The sequence below is a fragment of the Pteropus vampyrus genome, unplaced genomic scaffold (genome assembly GCF_000151845.1).
Source record: "Pteropus vampyrus isolate Shadow unplaced genomic scaffold, Pvam_2.0 Scaffold2, whole genome shotgun sequence".
Taxonomy (NCBI): Eukaryota; Metazoa; Chordata; class Mammalia; order Chiroptera; family Pteropodidae; genus Pteropus; species Pteropus vampyrus.
This window is the reverse complement of record NW_011888783.1, coordinates 35,882,824-35,907,629: the sequence shown is the minus strand read 5'-3', so window position 1 is coordinate 35,907,629 and position 24,806 is coordinate 35,882,824. Positions and strand designations below refer to the sequence as shown.

Below are 24,806 nucleotides of genomic sequence, written 5' to 3'. Positions count from 1 at the left end.
TTAGTGTGTAAAATTTTCTTAAATCTGCATACTTTCTCCATGGATAAGGTTTCAGAGTCTAAGGTTCTGCACCCAAATTTGTTCTGTTCTACATGAAGGGAGCTGCCTAAATTCTAAACGGACTGTGTGGAACAACATGCAGTGTCTCATTCCCCTGTCACTTCCTGTACCATTCACAGATGTGTACCTGGCTCTTTTTTAAATTAATTAGTGAAGATAAGGATAATGTGTGACAATATAGGCAATGAAGATGAGAAGTGGCAATTATCTCCATTAATAACTAGAAATGTGATTATATGAACATCTATTGCTTAATCAAGTAGGTTTTAGAGTATCCATTACTAAAAATGTTTATTATTAAATGTCAGCGGGGTATGGAAAATAGTAGAAGAGACACCGCAGGGAGGACCTCTGTACTGGAAGACTGAATTTCGACTAATCGTTCGCTTCATGAACTCATGGAGCTTTTTCTTCCTCCCTCGAGTTTATTCTTCCCTAACCCAAAAATGAGTGTAAAAACTGGTCTGCAGATTTGACATCTTGGAGAGTCTCTCTTTACCTCTTGATTCTCGTGATATATTCAACTAATTTCATGTCCCATATCTCTGTATCTGTTCTCTCTTCCAAAAGCAGTCATTTCTTCCTCTATTAACTACTTATGTTTGTTAAAGAAAAACAATATTATACCAATTTAGCTTAGATTAATACATGGTATTTACAAACATTTAAAATATTTTATTGAAGAGTGAGATCATGAATTCCTAAAATCCTGTCTTTTCATTCAACAGGTAATGTTGAATTATTTTTGTATGTTAATGGTGGTGTTATTGTAATTTTTCATAGTTAGGTAAAAATTTTTCATGATTCTTTATATTTATTACTTTTGAAAACTCTTTGTATTTAAATATCCACTTTCCTCATTAAAAGAATTACTAATTGTCCCTAAAAAGCCATGAAGTATTGCATACAAACAGTTGTCATAATACCTACTTCTTAGGATTGTTATAAGGATTAAATGAGATAATGGTATATAAAGATTTAACACAATCCTTGGCACATAGAAAATTTTCAATAAATAATAGGTATTTGTGTTATTAAGATAAAGGTGAGAGAAGCAAGATTCTCTGACGGTTTTTCATGGAAACATTTTACCTTCTTTTTAGATATTTAGAACTTTATACAGTCAGTTTTAACCCATAAGGTAATCAAAATGCATAACAAATAAATATCTTTTAAAAATTATATTTCTACTTTCCAAGACAAAAGGAATAGTAAGAATCAATCTATTCAACACATTGCACAAGGAGTAATATTGTCGGGCATCTAGGCAATGTGTGATACTGTCAAGACGTGCAGCCTCAGAGACCTCAGCCAAGCTTACATGGCTCTGCAGAGTCCTGGGACTGGAGTTCCATTCAGTCACATAGAATTTTGTTTAGCAAACTCCTCAATGGGAAGACAAGTCAGACTGACTACCTGATATCTAAGGCCTCTTAAAACCAAAATTGGTAGATAAATAAAGGACAGCATATAAATAGGTTATATCAACTTGGACAGTGCTCAGAAACAGTGATAAGGGGGAAAAAAGACAAGTTGCAGAATGGTGTATATATCAGGACATTTTAATATGTATGTGAGAAAACACAATAAAACAATACTAGATATTGTTCATGGATATATTATATAAAATGTAAAAATATACTGGGAGGAAAAAAACACAGTTGCCTTTGGGGAGGAGAGTGGGAGAGAATGGGCCCGGGAATTGATGGCGAATGGGAACTTCAGCTTTATTTTTTAAAATAAAAAAAGATTTAAAGGAAATATGTAATTTATTAACAGTTTATTCTTTGAAGTAGGTTTGTTATGGGTTGTTAATCGATTCTATGCTCTTCATTGTTGACATTTCTAAAAAGGGAAAAAATATGAAAGCTAACGCCAGCTTACAGGTCAGCAAAAGACAGGGGGAGGAGGGCTACATTACCCTTATAATTTAGTTAAAACCAATTCATTACTCTTTCCTTTTAGTTAAACTGACTTAAGCGCATATGTTTTCCAAAATATAGGTCCATCATACTAGCTTTGGACAAATATTTTTATTTAATAAATATATGGAGCATCCATGATGTGCTTAGCTGTATACTACTCATGGGTGGAAAACTCAGAGTTCTCCAAGGCGTACACAGAAACTAAACGTATGAATTGTCCAGTCTTGGCATATGAGGATAAAACCTGGTGAGGGGCTATAGTAAACCAAAAGGCCTCATCTAAAGACATTCCACTAAAGTTCAAATATGTTTTTAAACACATTGTGAGCCAAACTAAATGAGACTGTGAGCCAAATTCTTCCACAACTGTAAATTTCCAGTCTCCATGTAGATGCTGAGATATGATTTAACTCTTGGAAAGCCATGCTAATAGCTTGTTATGAAAAGGTTTACCTCTGCAGCTTTGCTAGTAGTTGTCATGACAATAAAAATTAAATAAATCACCTTACTCAGCATAATTGGGTAATTATTTATATGCATAAAGAATGAAAAATAAGTTAATGGAGTGGACAAAGGATATATAACTACAGAGGTAGATAGTATGAGTTTGCTTGATTTTAGTCATTCAACAGCTTCCTAGATGTAAGTTTTAATAAAGGCAGGTACACCGTGTGTTTTTCAGGCCCAACATGTATAACAGAATGCTGAGTGGAAAGAAAAGGTCAGACAAGTGATTAGATACTCTGAGACCATCATTTTTTATCTCTTCAGATAATTATGTCATTTTGGTTTTTGGGAAAATCCGGTGGGCGGAGGCATGGAGGGAGCCTCGGGTTTGGCGAGTTAAGCTGTTTCCCATCTAGAACGAACACACACCAGGATTTCAGCCTTCACTTGCTCGACTGCAGAAGCGAGGAGCTCCAGAGAGGGCAGAGGGAGCTCCCTAGTGGCCAGAGCCTGCAATTCAGCCTCTCCACCCTTCCCTTTGGCCACACAGCCTGGCTGCCTGAGAAAGAAACAAGCCAGCATGAGAGGCAGTGCAGGGCAGGCTGGAAGCCGGGAGGCGGAGCTGCGTCTGTAGGAAAAGAGACCCGTGGCCCAACTCTCCTGCAAAATTATCAGACTGTGGAAGAAGTATGTGGAAAAGAAAAGAATCAATTACCCCCAATCGTGTGTTCAATTTTTTTCATAGTTATGTGAACTTATCATTAGTATTCAGTGGTGAGAATGAATGCCAGAGTGTTCTGTCATCTGAATTTCCCAAATGTGAATATAAGTTGACTTTCTCAGGTGGAATTGGTACTTCTGTTTCCTGATTAAGGAATCAAATTGCGATTTTGTTTCTTTAATTTATTAATCTGGTGTGTTGTTTTCATTAATTCCAGAAGTGGAAAGCTAAATAACCATTTAGAAGCTGCTATTCACGAGGCCATGAGTGAACTGGACAAAATGTCTGGGACTGTAAGTTAATTTATTTTTCCATTATTCTGCATTCCTTTGAAAATAAGTTGTATTACACTTTTTTGGCAAAGTCTCTAAAATATTGTCGAGCAACTCACGTAGCAATACTTAATTACTAGGCTCAAAAAGAGACTGATATCAGAAAAGATTCAAAGTAATTTAAGAATAAATAACCTAACAGTATTAACTATGTCTTTTTCTGAGATAAGTAACTTTTGTTGTTTTTCCACATAACATTCTTTTAAAATGTGCACAGCAAAATATTGAAGTTCAAACCACAGCTATCTGCTCTGGACTCTGAGTAGCAGTGGCTATTAGTATTGCCTAAATAGTTAGTAATGCAAATTTCACTGTGTCTGTTGAATTCAAAAGTGAAATTGAACAGCAGGGTCAAGATCAAGAGTATATAAACCTCTCATTTCCTTTCCACTGTTACCTAAAAAAAAAAAACAACAAATTATTCAGCACAAAATTCCCTGGTTTTAGAGAAGTAGTATCTACTTTTTCTTTATTGAGTGGTGCAATAGTTCAATAGTGTTGAATGTAAGCAGTATAATCATTATCCTCTAATTCACATATTGGCTCATGTAAACCACTCAAAGTATTATTTTAGTAATCTCTAAAATAATGTGAATTACCGAAAGTTATTCAGCAATGAAAGGTAAATTCTTTTACTTTTGCTTGACACTTTGTGTTAACAAAGTTATCTGAAACCCATCCAGTGGCTGTTGCATGGCAGATATGAGTTATAGATTCACAGAATTTTGGGATTGGTACGGGCTTTAGAGATTTTGTGATCCCACCCATCATTTCACAGATAGATGAATTGAGGCCCTGAGATGTTAAATTTCCTGATAGAATTGTAGGAAGAGTCTGGAACTGGAATTATATATTCAAATGCCTTTTGAAGCCAGACAAATCCTATCAATAAGTAAGGTGGATCAGGTATGAGAAAAACAGCAATTTGAATGGATTCAGAAATGCCAGCCAAGATGCACTGGTCAGGGTAGGCCACCTACCAACTTTCAGTCTTAAGGCTCAAAACAGGAAAGGCTCACTCAGATCTGGTTCTGTTTGGGGAAGGTCTTGCTCCACACAGTTGCTCAGGGGCTCTGGTTCTTTCTGTATCTGGTGTCCACCATTCTTTAGGACCGCAGAGTGCTCGATTATATCCTTTGCATTCAACCCAGCAGGCAAGAGAAGAGAGTGTACACAGAGGACTACCAGGATAGGTTTTGTGAGCCATGCATGGAAGCTCATCACTTCTGCTGACTTTCCAGTAGCCTGACCCAATCATAAGGTTCTCTTAACTCAGGTGGCCTAGGAAATGCATTATACAATATGCCTGCTCAGGAAGAAGAGAAAACGGGTTTGGCGAGCACCTCGCTAGTCTCTGACTCAGGACAGTTGGAGGTGATGGGGACCGTGGCAACCTGGGGCATGTGCCCTCTCCAGAAGGAGCTCCTTCTTCTGTGCTCCAGCGCATGTGAACCATATGGGAAATTGTACGAGTGTTGCAAGATCCTCCTATTTTTCATGAGACACTAGAAGCCTGGAAATAAAATTTCTCACTTTTTAGTGTTGACAACTGTTTTTAAAATATTAAAACATCATATGGCTAAACAAAATACCTTTTCAAGCCACATTTGATCCATGAGTTACTAGTTCACATTGTCGAATCAAGGCTTCTTTCTTCACTTGTACAGAGGTTTCAGTTATGGCTGTTGATCAGAAACTAGTGGTTTTAAAAAAATGTATATGAAGGGGTTAGGAGGAAGAGGCAGTTTAAGAAACTCATAAATGTTGTTTTTAAAATTAAAATATTATTTTTGAAAAAGCTTTCTGCATTTTACCCTGAATAGCATTGGCCTTTGCTGTTATCCAAATGCTATTTTTAAAACATACAATTGAGCCAACTTGTAGTGGATCTCAAGAGCTGATTGTGCCCATCTCTTCTAACTCTGAGTTCTGTTAACATCATGTTGGTAGCTTGAAATTGGCCATGGTGGGAGTATTTACACCACAGAAATTGGCATATGCTACAGTGTGCTTGTGTCCCTCCACAGGGAGCTAGCTGTTGTTAAGCATTCGCTATACCACTACCTTGGGCCCACCCTGCCTTTCCTGAGTCTTGACCTTGTACTCTCCTCTCTCTCTCCTCTCAGTAGCCTCAATACAATGTGGGCACCTGATCAACTCTCTAACACCTGCCCTCTGCCCCTCAAAATTGTACCTGCTGTCTGATACCTGGTAATCGTGCTCCACTACCACTCCACCTTGCTCAGTCTAATACACAGCCCTATGTACTGCTAGTTTCTGCGTTGGTATATAAAGACGAGTTATGTTAATTGCCCTTCCCAGACTATACAAGCTTAGATCTGCCAACAGTTGGGAGTGGTATTCTATTTTCCATTCACTCTTATAAATAAACTTCCTTGGGTTCTTATAATCGTTGACCCTTCTTAGTAGTTGTAAAATAAGTAGGGTGATGGAGTGAAGAAGAAAACATGACTGGTGTGTATTTATCACTTTCCAGAATCTAGTGAAATTGGTGGCCTTGGGCTCTCTAATGGAAAAGGCCTAATTTTCATCTTTTTCATATACAGCAGCAGTAGTAGCTGCTTATCACATTTCCCACACTTGATTTTTTTTCCAGTTCCTTCTTTGTATTCCACTGTTTTGGGGGTCCACACAGTGTTGCTCTGCTTATCAGTTTCCAGGATTCCTCATATTTTGTACTGACTGTGGGCGCTCTGAGATCTGGGGTTTTGGTAAAAAATTTTAAATGCCCTATGATAGCAATGATTGAAATGAAAGCCAGAGTCAATTTTCTACCCTGTTTCTTTGTCAGAAATCATCTGATATGTATGTATGATTTCAATCACCGTTCTTGTTTCTTCCTTCCTCTTTATTTCCAGGTTCACCAAATCCCACAGGGAGACAGACAAATGAGACCCCCCAAACCCAAGAGGAGGAAGATCTCCAGATAACAGGGACTACTCCAGCATGTGCAGTATTTATTAGAGGAACACGCACAGATATATCTGTATATAGGTATTGATATAGCCACTGTTATATCAATATTTATACCACGGCAGATAGACCACCACCACAGGGTGCTAAAAGAAACAGTGATACAATATTTTTTTTTTTTTTTTTGATCAGGAAGGATAATGAATGCTGGAAAAACCAATCAAAATCCCTGAGTAATGAGAGTGATAAATGGTCGAGAGATTATGGAGACACTCTTTTTCTATGATACTAAAATCGTGATTATAAGAAATCGTCCAAATGTTTCTGAAGAATTTTCAATGTTGTATATAGAAAATACAGAATTTCATGGTGATATCAGAAATGTAAATATTGTACAATATTGTCATGTACAAGCGTACCTAATGCACACTTTATCTTTTATTGTACAAAGAAATAGTGTACAAAATTCTTTGGTTTCTATGGAGTACACCTACCAGAGACTACCATTGTAAAGTGATAAATAAAAATACAACCTAAATGCTTTTCTATGATAATGTAAAAGATGCTGTTTTTGTATTTAACAGCAGAGAGAAGGCATGATGATGTATTACCTGAATTATGACATACACTGCACACCACTGAGTGTCCATTTATATTGTCTCTTTGGAATGAACCTGGCCTGGAAGCACTGGACTTGACTTCGAGTGTCTAGGAAATTGAAACCTTGCAGATATTTCTAAAGGGATGAGGGCTCACAGGTCTAAATTAAGAATTCAGAAACTGCAACCATTTGTTGCATATTTTTTTTACCTAAGTTTTAAAGTAGAGTAGGTTTTATAAAAAAAAATCTTAGATGGAATATTTTACTCAGTCATTTCTGTAGGTAACGTTTGGTAGCCACCTGTTGAATTAGAGAGCTTTTGCTGCACCACCATTGATGCTCGGAGTTAAGTTTTTGTTGCAAACGGTACCTGAGAAGATAGAACTTTCTGTTTCCATACATGGAGGCTAAAGCACTACTTTGAAAGCATTATCAGAGGTAAGGTTGATTATAATTCAGTTTTTTTCTTAGTGGCAAAAATAAATATGAATCATCAAAGCAAGTTTTATATATCCATTCATCAGTATTACTTAAACCGCAAGTTAAGGTGGCCTACAAAATTATTAGCAATGGTAATTTTTTATCAGTATTATGTAACATATCAGATTTATTTTATTTAAAGGATTATTTATACCATTAACAGATTCTTATATATATATTAATGTGGCTGAAATGTGCAGGTTAAATCTATTAACCAAATTATTTATATTATATTAAGTAAGAAAAAATGTGAAACAAATGTAGAGAGAAAATACATTACAAGTATACAAACCTAAAACTGTGAGCCATTGTAAAGTACAAGGTTATTAATAAGAAATGTAGCACAACATAATTTTTCGTCTTTTTTTCACAATTTTTGTGGTGGTAGTATACCCCTATCTCCCAGGCAATTGAGCAAATTTTCGGGCCTCCAGCCTGACTTTGGCTGATGGATTGTCAAAAGAAGTCCATTATCCCTTTATTCTTAGAACTACCAGCCCCCACTCCCAAACCCTTAAACCTCTAGAGAATGCTGCCTTGTTCCCTAGCCTGGGGCTCACTCTGACTTTGGATCCCCAAATGCCCACCACCTCCCTTACTCTTCCTCTCTCATCCACACCCCCAAACTCCTCAGTCCCATGATGTAGCAGAGTTCCAGTAACTCAGGAAAAAGGAGACCAAGGTCATTCCTCCAATCGGTTTCTTGGGGCCACAGCACAGAGCACTCCACCTGGGCTCACTTTTGATAGCAACAGCTCTTAATTCTTCCTCCAGGTGTCCTGTGTCTCTGTGTCCTTTGCACTCCCACCCTCACCCCGACCCCCAGTACTGATGGAATGCACCTGGCCATACAGGGCTTCATGTCCTGGAGGCAGGAACCCTTCCTTCTGGGGGCAGGTTCACTTTGTCTTTCGCATAATGGTGGGATTGCCTGCCCATCCTGCACGCAGGCACCTCTTGTAGTTTAGTCGACACATTTTTGTTACTTTGTTGATGTGTTTGGTACGTTTAAACCATTAATGTTGTCCATTTTTTCTGCACCAGCCTGCTTTTCTACTGTTTTGTCTACATGGTTGTTTTTACTCACAGATAGGTGCATATGTCCGTTTGTGAGTTGGATGTGTCTGTGTATGTGGGGGTTGTGTGTGTGTGTGTGTATGTTGGTATGTAAAAGATTTTTTAGCTTTGCTATTTGTCTTCAGACTGAGTTGGTGTCAACCATGCCTTCTTTTTGATATTATAAACTAGTTAGGTTTGTGCTTCCTCCACCAATGTATACTTTACATCAGTTAGACCATGTAAAGTACACTCGTGCCCATGATTTCACTGGTTGCTCACGGCCTTGATGTGGGTACTAGGTGTCATTCTTTCAGTTCACATGAGGGTTTTTCCCCCCTCTCTTTTACAGTTATATGGTTTCATGTAAGCGATTAATGTAAATATTGTTAGCATTACAGGCCATGCAGTGCTGTAACATTTTTTTAAATGTTGCACCTACTTTACAATTAAAAAATTGGTCACTCATACTTGAATTTTGCCCATAGAGCCATTTCTTTCTCTTTGTATTGAAGCCAATTCCTTTTTTTAAAAAAATGAAGGCTAGCCCTTCGACATTAGTACATTTTTTATTACCTAAAATAAACTCTTTTTTTCCTCCCCAACAAATCTGAGAATGGAAACAGAATGAAAAACTTTTGCTCCGTTAAAGAACATAATAGCCCCTCTTGGAAAAGGAAATCTAATTTGATTCTGTGCCCCTTAACAGTCTTAGGAAGTACAAGGAGAATAAACTACACCTATAAGTAGTTTTTAAAGATTATTTCAAATGAATGAAAATTAACAGAGCAGCTCTTGTTTGATTTGTTTGCGGCATTAAAAGCAATCAATCAGCGTTTTTATTTATTTAAAGGAACATTTTTGATTTGTACTTTTAGTTCCACTGTGAATATAAATGCTTTAAGAAAAATATTCATCCCTTGTGATATCATGGGCCACTTTTGGTCTATTATTTAGAGCCTAACTTTGAGTGATTTGCTATGTCTGTTTTTTAAGTAAACACAACCTTCTTTTTTTGAACATAACACCGCAGAATCGTGGGAGAAGTGGAGGGCAGTGATTTTGCTTTCCGTAGTTTTTATGAGGATTCTCAACTGCCTTATCTCATGAGGTGATTCCTTTTTCATTTCAGACCATGATAACGTACTTGATAATCTTCCATGCAGCCTGCAGTATTCCCTCGTAAGTCACATTTGCATTGAAATTTTAAAACTGAAGATGCTTATGATGCCGGTGACATCGCTCTTTCTGAAAAGAAAGCCAAGATTCTAGACCATACCAAAAATCTGATATCTTGTTTACTTGGCCTACTTATGCCCAAATGGTGTAACACAAGACTTGTCACTATAGTGTATAAAATGAGTTGTGTGTTACTTGATTCGTTTAGGAGCTTTGAACAAATAATATCAAACAGCCAAAACTGTAATATTGAATCAGTTTATCTTTTTCTTTCATTCACTATCACATTTGCATTAGCCAAAGAGATAAGAGCATCAGTAATTCATACATGTAAAAAAACCCTGAAGCGATTATTAAATCAGTGAGCCAAAAAGCAATAAACAACTCAAGCATGGGACATCCTGCTAACAGTCTGATATAGAAAAAATATATAAAAAGCATTTTCTTCAAATATGAAAGATTAATTTGTATCTACTGTTAATATGTATTATCAGCCTTATCTGCTTTTATACACACTGTGTGTGTACCTCAGTGACCTTTTATAAATCGGAAAAAAATGGTTGATTTAATAGTTTGTTATGTAAATACAAAGTTGTCTATAAATTGGAAAATTTGATGCCAGATGGCCTCACAATATACATATGTGTTTTGTAATATCATGCCTTTATGGATTAAGTATAAATACACTGGATTGTCTGTGTAGAAGAGTAGCAATTTACATTCCACCTGCATTTCAAATGAATGTCTTTGTCCACATGGTTATACTCTTAGGAAAAGAAAATGACATGAACATTTTCAATGTGAAAAACAAATACGGTTTTGAATTCACCCAAACTCCCTTTCACACTCTTCTCAATTCCATGCTAAACGTCTCGATCTAGGACTGGGATCTATCTAGGAAACCTCCCCAAACTGATTTATTCTAATTTAGAGACGGGCTGTACTTCTTAATTTCTAAGTCAGAGGCAGGGAAAGGACCAAGCCACCTATTGCTTTTAACTTATTCTTTTCCGCTTTATTTCCATGCATCTTAGAAAGTACCACACAGATTAACAGGGCCTACTTCTTATGTGCCAAGAGTGTCATCTCAACTCAGGGCTCCTTAACCTTGGCACTGTTGACATTTTGGATGAGATCATTCTTTATCGTGGGGGCTGTCCTGTGCCATTGTAGGATGTTGGCAGCCTCCCTGCCTCTACCCACCAGATGCCAGTAGCATCCCTTCCAAATTGTGACAATCAAAAATGACTCCAGACATTGCCTAATGTTTCCTGGCGTGGGAGTGGGGAGTGGGGGTTGGGGGTGGGTGACAAAGTGATTTTTTGAAAACTACTGCCTTACCAGAATCAGTTAGGGAACACATGTCTGTGTGAAATATGGGCATGTTTTGCATGCTGTAATCAACAGGAAACTGATTCCTAGATCAAAATCCAAAACGAAATCCATCCCAAAGGAGTGCTTCTTAATTCATGGTTAAGGAAGTGAATATATTAGCTTGGGTTTCATTTTGAACGCATTTGACACTTTGATCCTAAGACCCAGTACAATCCTGTTTAGAGAACTCCCAGGAAGGAGTCAGGAGAATTACCTAAATACCGTGGTTCAGAGTTGACAAGAAGACTGATAGCCCACTTTGGGTAATGCAGGGAGCTTCTGGTAGTGGAAGGCTTTCTTGATGGTAGTGTGGCTCCCTCCCTTCAGTTAAGACAAGGAAGTTGGATAAGGGGACCATGTTATATATGTATCTTAACAGCAGCTCTCTACAGCAGCCTGGTTCAGGAATCAATAGTTTTTCTGTGACCCTCTTGTGAGTTCTGACAGAAGCAGTTAAATAGATTTTGGAGATATCACGGATAAATTTATTCATTCAATAAATATCTATTGAATCCAACTCTATGCCACACCTTGTGTACAGCAATGGGGATACAATAGTGAATAAGACCCAATCTCAGCCCCCACAGAGCTGCCCAAGGAGATGGCTAATTAAATATGTAAGTTTAATCAAAGGCGTTAAGAGTTGGCATAGGAAAGGACATTGCAGGACCCTGATCTAATCTAATGGGGATGGGGCTTGAGTAAAGATCAAGGAAAGATGAATAGGAATTGGGCAAAGGAGAAGTGTGTGGACTGGAGGAGGGTGAAAGAGACTATGTTAGGGGCAGAGAGAATGACACGTGTAAGCCTTGGAAGTTAGAGGAAGCGTAAGAAAAGAATAGAGTACAGAAGGAGTTATGAAGAGAAACGGGCGAAGGGCAAAGTGGGGGTTGGGGAAAGTCTTGTCAAGACTCTGCACTTAGTACAATGGTAGTGGGGAACCACTATAGGGTGTTCAGGAGGGGGATGTGGTATGACCAAGTTTACGCTTTAGAAAGGTTGTTCTGACTGCAGCGTAAAAAAAAAGAGGCATTTGGAGGGGGACGACAATGAAGAGCACACGCCTCACTTCAAGCGCTGCATTTTTAAAAAGCATGTCCTTCCTCAAAAATTAAAAAGAAATCTGGGACCACTATAGTTCTTCGTATTACATTTGTTAAGCAGGTTCCATCCCAGTCTTGAGGTCCGTATATAATAAATATGTATATGTATCAATTCACTTTAATAGTCATGAAGAAATGCTAATTGGTCCACTTATGGTTATTGCCAACAACATTAATTCCCTTTTTCTTTCACACAAATTACTGCTCTGTTGGTAGAACAGTGGTGTTTCCACTTTGATGATCGGAGGTCGGGAAAGTTTAAAATCCCAAAGCCTTTGTTAAATGTCAGGAAGCAAGGCCTGCTAACCGGAGCACACAGGTAAGTGTGGGTCTGGTTGGACCTTGGGCAGGACCACCTCATCCTCACTCGTCCACCGGGAAACAGGAAGCTGCAGAGCAGCTCGCAGGATGTCAGAGGTATCAGGTGAGCACCAAGGATTATGCAACACAGGGAGTCAGGGCCGAGCACAAGGCCATCTGGTTACTGGGACCTCTGCCCCACCACAGGGTCGACCACAGTGGCCTTTCATTATCCATTCCAGCCTGTGATTATGTACATGCCCTTCAAAGTATCCCCAACCACAGAGAGTCCCCACCTACATTCAATGAACATTGAGGCCTTTTTAAAGCTAATTATTGGTTAAGAATTTTTTTAAAAAAAACAGAGGCGATGCAATAACAGCCCTTCCCTCCAGCATGGGCCCTGTACACAGGAAATGGGCCCCCAACATGGTAGCAGCACGTCAGAAGGTTTAGAAATGGCCCTGGAGGGAGATCATCTACATTCAACTCTGAGCTGTGCCACTAACTAATTGTTTGACTTTGGGCAAGTTATTTCACCTATCTATGCTTAACTTCATCTACAGAAAAGGATAATAACAGCACTTCCGTCCTGGGGCTGATTAAGGATTGGGTGAGATAATGCAATAAAGCTCTTGATGCCTGGCACAGAGCAGGCACCCAGAGAATGTTTATTGTTAAGCTGCAGTATGAAAGATTTAGACTAGAAAAGGGAAATTTCTGCCAGTGAAAGTGTCAAGCGTAAGGATGAGTGTGTCTAGAGTTGCTATGTCTCCCAGGAAGCCTTTAAAGTAGGAGAGTTGTTTACCTGAGTGGTGTACCTGCCCGGGGCAGTTCTAGCAAAAAGACCTGTTGCACCATGGAGGCCTTTTCTGGTTCTCCCCTCCCCGCCCAGGGTTTGTGGAACATCGACCCAGGCTGTTTCTTAGATGAACTCTACTGTCCATATTGCCACATGCAGAAATGGACCAGCAAAATGATTCCCCAATAAACTAGTCTGGAAAAGAACTTCTCCGGGAAGTTAAGTGCATGGCTACGGTTACCAGAGAAGGAACAGAACTGCAAACCTTCAGCCTCAGAGTGAAGATGCAACCGGCTCTTCAAATAAGTAGCTTAAGACGTGAAAATCTTAAATGACTTAAAATCAGTCAAATCAGGGAATGCAGAGTTTAGTACAGGGAAAAGTGTATTGACTTAAGAAACTGAAATTTGGGGTCCTAGTTCTTGACACTGACTAGCTCCCTGGTCACTAAAAAGATCCTGGGACCAGCCTCCAAGGATGTGAATCCACTTATTCAGTAGCTGCATGTGACCTCAGGTAAATTACCCACTCCGATCCTGTGTTTCATCATTTGAAAAATGGGGATAATAGAACCTACCTCATAAAATTGCTTGACGATTGGATAAATTAATCTAGTTGAAGCACTTAGAGGAGTGTCAGGCATAGAGTAAGTGCTACGCAAGTCTAGCTAGAGTTACGATTTTACTGTTAATAACAGAGGCTGAGCCGCACTCAGTTCCTTCGTCCATAGATGGGAATGGCCTAGCACTCACATATTTTAAAGAAAGAACCAGTCTTCTGTGGGGTGGTCACTTAAGAGGATCTGCTGTTCACATTTAACCCTTTATTTCTCTTTCCTGATTTAAACACAGGTGCTCTTGAGAAGATTAAGTTTTTGAACCAAGCAAGCAGGAAGTTCTCCAAAGGTTTGAGAATAGAAACGGAATAGAAAAGTGTTCATAACTTATCCTAGGATTAGCTGTACTCAGAGGACAAGCATGAAAATGAAAAGAGAAAACACACTGAAATGTGCTTTTAAAGGGGAAGAGGAAAGAACTAATAACCTAAGGTGGTGGTATCTTTAAGTGCTATCAAGGACTATTTATTTGTTAATTGGAAGTTTATGTCTAAATACTGTACCTAGTCTTAACAGGCTGGGAAGCCTTAGGCACATCTTGCTAAAAGAGGGGCCGGAATTTGTCAAACTCTGATGGAGTAGGTTTAGTGAAACACTTAGCTCCCTGGGGCAGGGCGTCTTCAAGATTTCCTGTCTGCTCAGCAGCCTGGGCTGCTGTGGAACGCCATGGGTGGGGAATGTGGGCAGGAGGACTGGCCACCCGAGGCTTTGGTCCCTGGACTGTGACTGTGTCCCCCAGAACTGAGCTTTCCCTGCCAAGTTAATCTTAAACAGCTTCTGCGGTCAGGGAAGATATCCTTAGGAAATCTTCTGTGACCTTTTACAGGCTCTGTCCCCGTCTTCCAATCAAATAGGGATTATCTCAAAGGGGTATGTTCCTTCGAATTTCAAAACAAGCATGGAGGTTCAGGAGCCTGTTTCTGACTGTTCTGGTTTATCTGGCAAAGAATGGGAAGCAAAAATTCACAGGACCCGGAAAAGAAAGCATGCAAGAATCAGAATGGAGAAATGCACTTGCTCTCTCTCTGAATATGCCTTCTGTCTGAGCCGGAGTCAGCAAAGGCAAAGAGACTATTTCCTCCCCTTTCTCTAGGCTCTCTGGCTCTTCCTACATGTCCAAGGCAAATAATAAAACAGGTGAGGCATCCTGAGAGGAAGAGAAAGTGTGTGTATTATGCCTCGTAAGGCAACTGGGTCAGCCAGAAGAGATCAGGCCATAGCGATTGTCACAGTGAGGAGCCCATTGCTTTCTGAGCAGAAAACAAAATAAAAAAGAGGTGTGGTTCCTGCCTCAAAGAATAGCTGTCCTTGTCCAAAAGCATGGTTTCTAAATTTACTACCAGAAATTCTAGCAATAAAATAAAAATATAATCGAGGACATACTGTATGCAGATATATGCATGTGTATATGTATACTAGTATGTCTGCTACTGAATTAATATATCGTGTGTGTTATAAAACACAAAATATAAGTTAGGAAAGACTGAGATGAATGGAACATAAATAGAAGTTTTTATATTTCCCTCCTTCACCCCGATGGACTATCTCGCATTGTGCCTGCAGTGTGTGCATTCAACTTTGGAAATCACTCTAAGTGATGAAATCCCGGGAGGCCACAGTATGTTTCTTCAATAAGAAAAGGCAGGGATGGAACCAAACCATCAGAGAGAGCTCCTTGAGGAGGAACCCAGTTTTCCTTAATCAACTTCTCATGCTCAATTCTAATTAAATTGTAAAGAAAAGAAAAGGAAAGCATTCCTGAAAATCTGATAACTAACATGGAATGCATATTTTATATTAGGTTATGTGAATAACCTTGATCTCTCTATAAGCTCAAACTGTCTACCAATTTTATCTCTTTGGATATGAGACAGAGTCACTGTCAAGCTCTGCCATCTGTTCAGGACAGTTGCCGAGCCAGCGTGTACAGGACTGACCACAGGCCCAGCATTGCCCGTGCCACGCCTGGTAGGAGTAAACGCCAACACCATGGTAGGCCTGCCCGCTCACAGACCTTGGTCGGGCACCCTAACTGTGCACGTGCACGTGTACTTCTTGCACTCCCAGTCTCAGAAGAGTTCTGGAACCTTCTTGAGAGGTACCCAAGGGGTGTGGTTCTGGGCAGCTCATTCATGAGGTCACAGTATTGTGAAAAAGAAGATGAACTAGGTTATAGTCCCAGCTCTCCTGTTGCTGTGTGACCTTGGACAAATTCCCTAACTTCTTCAAACCTAGAGTTTTCTCACTTGTTTCTAGGGGCGCTGATGTTACTCTACCTGCCCGACTGGGTTATCAGGAACTTCACATGAATGTACATATAAAGGAGCTTTGCAAAAACTGCAAAACATCATACAAATGAAGTCATGGTGTCCAGGCTCAGGTGTCTGAAGGACCTTAGCTGGCACTATTGACCAGAACTCTTCCATATGGCTTTTCCATGGGCTCTGGGCTTCCTTACGGCATTGTGTCTGAGTTCCAAGATCAAGTGTCCCAAGACACAAGGGAAAGAGCCAGGTGGATGCTGTATTGCCTTTTCCAACCAAGTCTCTGAAGTAACATGTCATCGTTTTTGCCCAATTCAATTATTTAGAAACAAGGCCCTAACGCCAGCCCAGATTTTAGAAGATGGAAATTTGACTTCGCTCTTGATGGAGTGACAAAAACCACAGCACAAGTTTTTAGTAAAATTTGTTATTGGAACATATTCTTTTTGCTGGTTTAAGTATTGCTAAGATAAAAATAATTGTTAATATTTGTGGAGCTCTTATCATGTGCCAGGAACAATGCTGAGCATTCTACGTGTCATGAGAGTTAAATGACATACAACTCTCCATTCTTTGGGACAGATACTATTATTTCCCCACTTTATAGATCTAGAATCCAAAGCTTAAGAATAATTTATCCACGTTACCCATGTAGAAGTGGCAGCCTCAGGAGGAGAGCTCAGGTAGGCTCAAAGTCCAAACATTTATCAGTCATGGTTCCGCAGTCTGATTTACATATGTAAGATGAGGTTCAGATGCAATAAATAAATTTCTCAAAATTAGTAAGTGAATGTATAACTGAATACAACCTCACACATACACACACACACACACACACACACATTTGTACAGTTTATAATAATATGAAGAAAATATCATCTTCTTGGTAGCTGTTATGTGAAGATTTCTAGAAGAAGGAGGCTGTATTGGAGGGAAATATGCTGTGATAGCCCTTTTGCGGGTAAAAGGGAGCCTCCCTAGCCAGATTGCAGGGCAGGAGGGAGTTTTCTTTGAAAGGAGAAGGAGATTCTGAGTGTCGTCGGGGAAGGTTGAAGAAAGAGGCAGTCTCCCACTCTCCAACCCACTCCATTTCCCATAGGACAATCAGGAGGAAATTTTAGGAGAAGAGACTTATCTAAAAAAGATGTCTTTCTTGTAAAGAGATTTATAAGAAAGACTCTGTGTGCTGTGCAGCGTGAACTCCCCCTGTGCCTCGGAAAATTCTTCAGTGAGTTTGCAAAAAAAAAAAAAAAAGCACAATGAGTTTGGTGTAATTGGATTTCTAGTTACAGGCAGTTCAGAGGCTGAATTTTGTATCAAGGATGGTTCAGAATCAGGCCGTGCTCAAGTGAGGCACTAACCTCTGGGTTCTTGAATCGTTCCCTGTAACAAGTAGTCCATGTCCCTGACAGAGAGATCAAAATCACTAACTAGTTTCGGTCCCACTAGGGGCCCCTCATCCTTGCTGGGAGTCACACACAATCAGTTCCAAAAAGAATAAATCTCCTTCATTGAGCATATGCTTGCTAAGTGCCTATAACACTTATCATACCCAGATGCAAACAAGCCTCAGTAAGACTAAATTCTGGATTGAGGGTCTCTTCCCCTTGTTTTGCCCATTCTGAATACTAGGACTCTATTAGCAAGGTAGGTCCCACTCAGTCCAGACACATACTGATTCTTCAATAAGTCGATGAAACCAACTCCAAGCGCTCACTGAAGCTACCGCAACACTCTGGTAAGAACCAAATAAATTGTTTTCTTTGTACTTAAGGAGAGAGGACCTCAAGGATCACCTCTGTTTCCCTTTCATTAGGGAAGTGGTGATAACTCTTAACCCGTCTGATCTAAATGAAGGCATAGCTCTGGTCTGAGCCAGGTCAGCTTTAGGTTTCCTATGTGATTCTTGTCCAGTGTCATCTCCTGTCTCTCACCCCAGATTCTTGGTGATAAGTCTCAGCCCTTGCACTTGTCCTGGCACAAAACATAGCCACTAAACAGTAATTGTCAATTGTTTCCTACAAAATGCTTTGATTTCCTCCAACAGGCTCTGAAAAATCTGGCCCTGGCATTGTGGAGTTTGAAGCTTCCTGTCTCTACCACCTGCATATTTTGATGGCTGTTGTGCTTTCCCTGTACAGATGGATAAATAGTCATGGCATCAAATATTCACAGCTTCATGCCTCATTTCATGGGGAGTTATATCTAGTCGGGTGGTAACTTGAAATGGATCCCTCATTGTGTAGAAATATGGGTGCCATCACACTTCTTATGCTATACCTTTAAGCCTATCCCTGTCAATGGTCCCCAAAAAGTACTGTTTAATCACTTTGTGGAATACTGTATTATGTTTTCCCAGTTGTTCACAACTCCCTTCCTATAAAGAGACCTCATTGCTATATGACTTGTGGTGTCTTCCTAGTTTCTCACCCCGAGGACATTGGGCTTGGCCATCGATTGGTTTGGGCTGATGAATTGTGAGTAGAAGTGACAGAACCTGTTCCAAGAAGGAACTTTCAGAGCTAATGTGTGTTTCTGTCAAGTTTCTTTATCTACAACTTTTTATCTTAGATGAGAGTTATTCCTTCAATCTGAATCCCACAATGAAAGAGATGTGTAGACTGGAGCTGGACGGAGTTCAGCAGAGCTGTAACTGACCTGCAGGAGTTATGAAACATGAGCAAGAAGAAGATCTTTGTTGTTTAAGCCAATAGGATTTTGAGGTTGTTACTACAGCATAACCTAGCAAATGCTGATTAAAACATTCACAATGTAAATTACACATCTATTGCATAAAGCCCATGTGGAATATGGAGTTGTTCAAGACACAGTCTCTGACTTTTAGAAGCTTACAGTCTAAGATAGAAGATAAGACACCTAAGTAGCTATTAAAGTAGCAGAAGTAGCTAAGCTGACGAATGAGGCAGGGAGACCACAGGATGGTTAGCAGCATGGAAAACAAGAAGGGAGATTTCATAGAAGAAGGGTGATCAGAAGGCTCAATGATGCAGAGTTCAGGAGGAAGATGACGGAGCAACTGTCTGTGCATTTTGTTTCTAGGAGATGAATAGGTCCTTCAAACAAATGCTCCCAGGCGAGCGGGTAAAGGCGGAAGTCAGATGCAAAGGGTTAAGGAAGTGGGAGGAACAAAGTCCTCAAAAGCGAAAGAAACCATAGTGATGGGGGAAGTCAAAGCATTGCAGCTGTTTCACAGAATGATGCAGCTGGCATATTTGGAAGTTTCTGCCCTCCCTATACTCCCTCCTCAGAGATTCTACCTCCACCTGTTGTGCCTGCTGAGTGGAGAGGGGATCCGTTACCTTTATGCTTCCAGCCTCAGATGATTGGACCAAGGTGGGCAACTGATTTGAGGAGGTCCAACCCACATTGCCAAGGACATATCACTTGAACGATCATGTTCAAAAAGATGACTGGGGACAATCACATTCCTTCTCATAGGAACCGCAAACCCAGAGGCAGAGATAAAAGATGCCCTTTGGGAGTAGAGGAGAATAAAATGGCTATTACCTGGTCATGTGCATACCTAAGCCGTGGGAACCACAAGAAGTGTCTGGGAAAGAGAGAACTGAAAATATAAGGGGAAAAGTGGAGAAGCCATAAATAAGAGAGAATAACTAACCTATATTGCTTCGTATGTGCCAAGTGCTATACTAAATCTTCTATGTTAATTTACTGCATTTATTTCTCGCAACAATCCTATGAGATGGGTGCTATGATTATCCTCGTTTTACAGGTGAGGAACCCAGGACACAAAGAAGTTGTGCTCAAGATGACTCACAGTGAAACCATGGCATGAACTAAATAGGCTGGCTCCTGATTCCTAGTTTTTAGCCACCAAGCACTACTGCCTCTCAAGGGGGAGATGAGAGGTGCTCCCCGAAGGCCCTGGGAGCCAACCCCTCCTAAGCTCAGGCACTCCCACTTTATTGGATTTCTTGAGATCATCTGAGCTTATCTGAACCACCCAGAACCAAATCAGATGGGGAGATTTGAGCTTTCTGAGCAGGGGAGAATAGAGGTGTTAGAAGAACGGATTGTCAATGGAACAGACCTGCAAGGAACCACAAGGGGGTAGGATGAAGGGTGAGGGAGAGATTTTTTTCTCCCATAGCCAGGACCATCTGGCTTCGTTTTACCATCAGGCGCCCACAGTGCCACATGGTAAGTCAACTAACTAACCAGACTAACAGGAGTTACACGTAATGCAGTGGCTGTGCTTTTCCTGTTGGCTCAGCCACTAATGGAATGGATGAGGTTGGGCCAGCATGCCTCCTCCTTTCTGAGCCTTAGTTTCTCTGTCAATAAAATGGGGATGATGGTAAAAATAAATAAATAAATAAATAAATAAATAAATAAATAAATAAATAAATAAATAAATGGAGGGATTTTGACTTGCCAGGACTTTGGGGAGACTGGGGAGGTGCAGATTACCATGATGGGGCTGCCTCCTGTGGCAGCCAGACCTGGGGTCTTGGGACTGATTTTCCAGGGACGGTCTCTGAGATGGAGGTTTGAGAGCAGGACGTTTATCTGGGAATGCTCTCAGAATCAACACCTGTGAGGAGTGAGGACAGCTGGACTGAGCAGAGTGAGAAGTTGCAGCAAAGGCGGCAGCTGATTCCAAGAGGAACTCGAGTTGGGTTGGCCTTTCAGAGTTGTCCCAAACTGGGGCATGGGGCTGTGCCTTTGTACCCACCCCATCGAAAAGTCATTGGGCCTAGGATGCCCTGTTAGTTGAAGCAGCTCCTTTGAGTCAAGGGTGGTTCCCAGGGAGAGACTCAGCTGTGAGAGCTTCAGGAGGCAACACCCCACGCAGATGGGGGATGAGCGCCTCAGGCCTGGAAGGGAGGATTTAGGGGACACACCACAGCTTCTGCTGCACACTTCTCAGGAGCCAAATAAGGCAGGGGAACCTGGGTTTTGAGGATGCAGGACTGAGAGGGGCAGGGAGAAGATTGCAGAAGGTTACTCTGTACTGATGTGATCTCACTCTGTCCGCAACTGAAATCATCAGGAAAGTAAGTGACCTGTGAAAATGCTGATGTGTCTGAAAGTCTGTGTGTGAAAACTAAAGGAACGGGCTCCTGTGTCTAGTCGGAGGCCAAGAAGCCCAAGGAACTTAGCAAGAAGTCAAAGAGAAGCAGGGAAACTGCAGGGAGGCCATAGAACTAGATTTTGGGCCAAGTTTAACCTACATGTCCAAAGGACAAGGAGGCTGCACATGGGGCATATAAAATAGGGCACTTTCCTATCATTTGGCTGGGGTTTAAGAATTTTAGATCTCCAAGAGCAAAATAGAAGAAAACTGCTCTCTACAGAGTGTGTGTTCCCAGTCCACGGCTGGGCTGTTGAAAGTTACTGAGCATTGTACCAGGCCTGATTCGGGTGACCTAGGATGAGGTGTGTGAGAAGATAAGCTTCTACTCAAAGCATCTTCATTTCAGGGGTTAAGGGATTGTTATCAACTGAATCGTGTCCCCCCAAATTCATGTGCTGAAGCCCTAATCCCCATGTGCCTGTATTCAGATAGGACCTTCAATGAGGTCGTAAGAGTGGGGCCATGTGAGAAAAGGAAAGACACCAGGAGGACATGCACAGACAAAAGGCCACATGAGGACACAGCGAGAAGCCAATGGAAAAGTCCTCAGGAGTAACCACACCTGCTAGCACCTTGATCATTGACTTCCAGCCTCCAGAACTGTGAGAAATAGATTTCTGTTGTTTAAGCCACTCAGCCTGTAGTGTTTGTTATGGCAACCCGTGCAGACTGAGACAGGGACAGGCAACCAGGCTGAGAAGGTTTGCACCAAAGCAAAACTCATCTGTGCCATCTCCTGTTTTGCTCTCTTCTCTTTTGTGCCTCACATGCTTTGACTCCGGAGGTGCTGGTCACTGGCTAGGGGACACCTGGCAGAGAAAGTGTCTCCAAGGCTACATGTGAACGCTGGACACGCAAACGTATAACGTCAGAAACTAGGGCCTCCTGGGCTGCTTTACAAATCAGCTTCCAAGTCCAAGTTCACTGGCTGCATGCACTTGAGGAAGTGGAGGGAAGAGAGACGGCTTTGCACACGCGCCTCCTTGTTTCCGGTGCTTGCTTGCTTGCTTGCTTGGCCATTGCCAACGTCACTGATTTGAATTTGGTTTTCAAAGGAAATTTGTTTCATTGTAATTCTTTTGGTTCCAGTTTGGAACTTGGATAAAAAGTATGATCCAATTTAAGAAAATGTCTAATATCAAAATCAAAACTGAAAACTAGGAAGGTGAGAAAGTTCATTCTCTGGGACTCCTTATCTGAAAAGTGAGACAGTCACACAAGATTTGTGGTTTAAAAAAAAAATATTTACCACAGGCAGCCTTTCTTCAAAAGAAATCTTACTGGGAAGCAGAAACAAAGGAGTTATGTATGAGCTGAGGTCCTCAGATCAAAAGGGGAGGGGTGAATTCTAGAACCCTGCAAAGTGGGGTCTGAAGCTACGTTACTGTCATCTCCTAAATCCTCCTCCGGCCTCCAGTCTACAGATCTGCCTGTGGGGAGTGAATGTTCTCACATCCCCGGTAGTCTCAGGCAGTTCCCTTCCTCCCCACACTGGAGCAGGTAAATGGAACCAAAGGGAGGAAAGAGTTAGGGCCCAAGGGACCGTCCTCAGCTCCTTCTCTCCTAAATGCATCATCTCTCCCAACACCCCACAGGGAGAGGGAGGACTTGATGGGAAGAGAGTCCGGGTGAAGCAGTCCAGCTGAATTTCCTGCACCAGAAAACAGGAGAGTGGGTTCAAAATGACACATCCTGTGACAGAGAAGGTGGAAGCCATGGATGAGAACTCCGCTCACCTCCCCAGACAAATGCTCTGGTCTGTGTTGTGGGTTTCCTTCCATCTGTCTCTTCTTGAGGCAGAAAAATACATGCTCCCTTTGTCTAAGACCAGTCTGCAGTCTGTGCCCTGGGCCCCTGCTGCCCCTGCTGCCCCGTAGAGGGCCCCCTGGTTGTCTCTCCAGCACCTTCAGCCTCTCCTCTCCCCACCTCTCCTGTGTGTACAGGTCGCCCTCTTCCCCAAAGACTGAAACAAATCTCTGAGCAAAAAGGCCTTCTACCTCATTGTCCTCCACATTCACGTTTTGAAACGGTGTCCTCCACTGTCATCTCCATTCCTTACCTTGTATTCACTAAAAAATGAATATTCTTTTCTGTGTTTACATTTCTTTATTCCTTGCTCTTTTCTTGATTTGCGTGGCCGGTTCTCTTGTATCACTTTTCTAGTGGGCGGGTCACCAGCTGAATGTAGAGGTCTTGAACTTACCGGTGGTCTGTTGCAGGGAGAGGTTGAGGAGCTGGTGGCAGAGCAGCTTCGGCTCGAGGCCTGCGTGGAGCCCTTCATTGGAACTCCGTGTGCCAAGCTCAGCACCGGCCTCCTTGCTGTTGGACCCTTAGGGTTGTCTCTCTGTTTCACCATCACCTCAGCCCTGCGACATTCACCAGCTGCCCCTTAACCTTTCTCTGACAACCTTGTCCTCTTAGTGAAGAGCAGCTCACACATTACCCCATCAGCATCACCTGAGGAACTCATATAAAAAGCAAATTCCCTGGAACCATCCCAGAGCTACAGGTCACAATCCTTGAAGTGAGCCTTCGAAACCTGTAGTGCAAGTGATTCTGATGCACACTGACTTCTGAGAGCTGCCGGAGGCACCTAGACTCCCTGATTCTACTGTGTGTTTGTGCGCACGACCGTGTGAATATATGCCATTCTGTATCAGATCTCCTTCCAGTTGTGCCCTCTCTCTGGCATCCCAAGCTGGATTTGTCTGCACTCTGGGAACATGCGCCACAGGGAAGGTTGTGCCTCCAGGCTCTTGTTGATATCAAGCTAAAGATGCAACTGTTGATACACTCAATAGAAGATAAAATTATTCCCACCTCATGTGTTCCCTCGCCACAACTGCCTCCTTCTGTGACCTCTGGATTTCTAAAACAAGCCAGATATCTGTAGCTGCCAGTGCTCTCACTGCAACTCCCCAGCCCCCCATGGTAATAAGGGGTGAGTGACAGCCGGCCCTGCTTTACCCCAGACCCCAAGGCCCAGGAGCACTCTTGTTTCCTGGCTTCACCCATGAGGACTTGGGGACTGGCACAGAAGCTTAAAGCAGGGCCATGCCACTCTTGGAAATCCCATGGGGATGCCCTAAGTCAGCAACCCAGCAGGTGAGAGAAGAATGGAGAAGACTCTTTCCCATTTTTTACGAGGTCAAAGACCCTAATTTCTCCACCTCTTCCCAGATCCTAAATAGAGCAGAAGACATGCATGAAGTACAGCCTGGCTCTCTATCCCTCTTCTTGCCAAGTGTCAGGGTAATGAGGAAGATATATCAGTAAGAGTTCTGATATTTTCTATGCACTCAGACCTAAGCCTTTGCTAATCACTTGGGGTACATGGACCCCTGAACATACACAGTGATGTGCCAGAGGCATTAGAAGCCACAATAGATGACGCATCTTTGTAGAGCATCAGTTTCACTCAGCTATGAGTAACTAAAAATATAGACATGAACACAGCCAGTTACATACTAGGATGCAAAATCCACATGAATTT

General features: G+C 41.5%; 1 protein-coding gene across 11 annotated transcripts in view; it reads left to right on the top strand.

Annotated features, from left to right (window-relative positions):
- The window catches only part of MBD5 (methyl-CpG binding domain protein 5), a 383,463-nt gene extending 373,107 nt beyond the window's left edge, over positions 1-10,356 (top strand). For 9 of the 11 annotated variants that reach the window (XM_023530258.1, XM_023530260.1, XM_011359615.2 and 6 more), the window contains 2 exons: positions 3,371-3,446; positions 6,365-6,967. In XM_023530258.1, the coding sequence (XP_023386026.1) occupies positions 3,371-3,446; positions 6,365-6,436 (148 nt within the window). In that variant the 3' untranslated portion in view covers positions 6,437-6,967. Of the gene's footprint in view, positions 1-3,370; positions 3,447-6,364; positions 6,968-7,302; positions 9,342-9,688 lie in introns of those variants that run through there. The other 2 variants (XR_002780142.1, XR_002780140.1) reach the window with 2 other exon arrangements.
- The last annotated feature ends 14,450 nt before the right edge of the window (positions 10,357-24,806 follow it).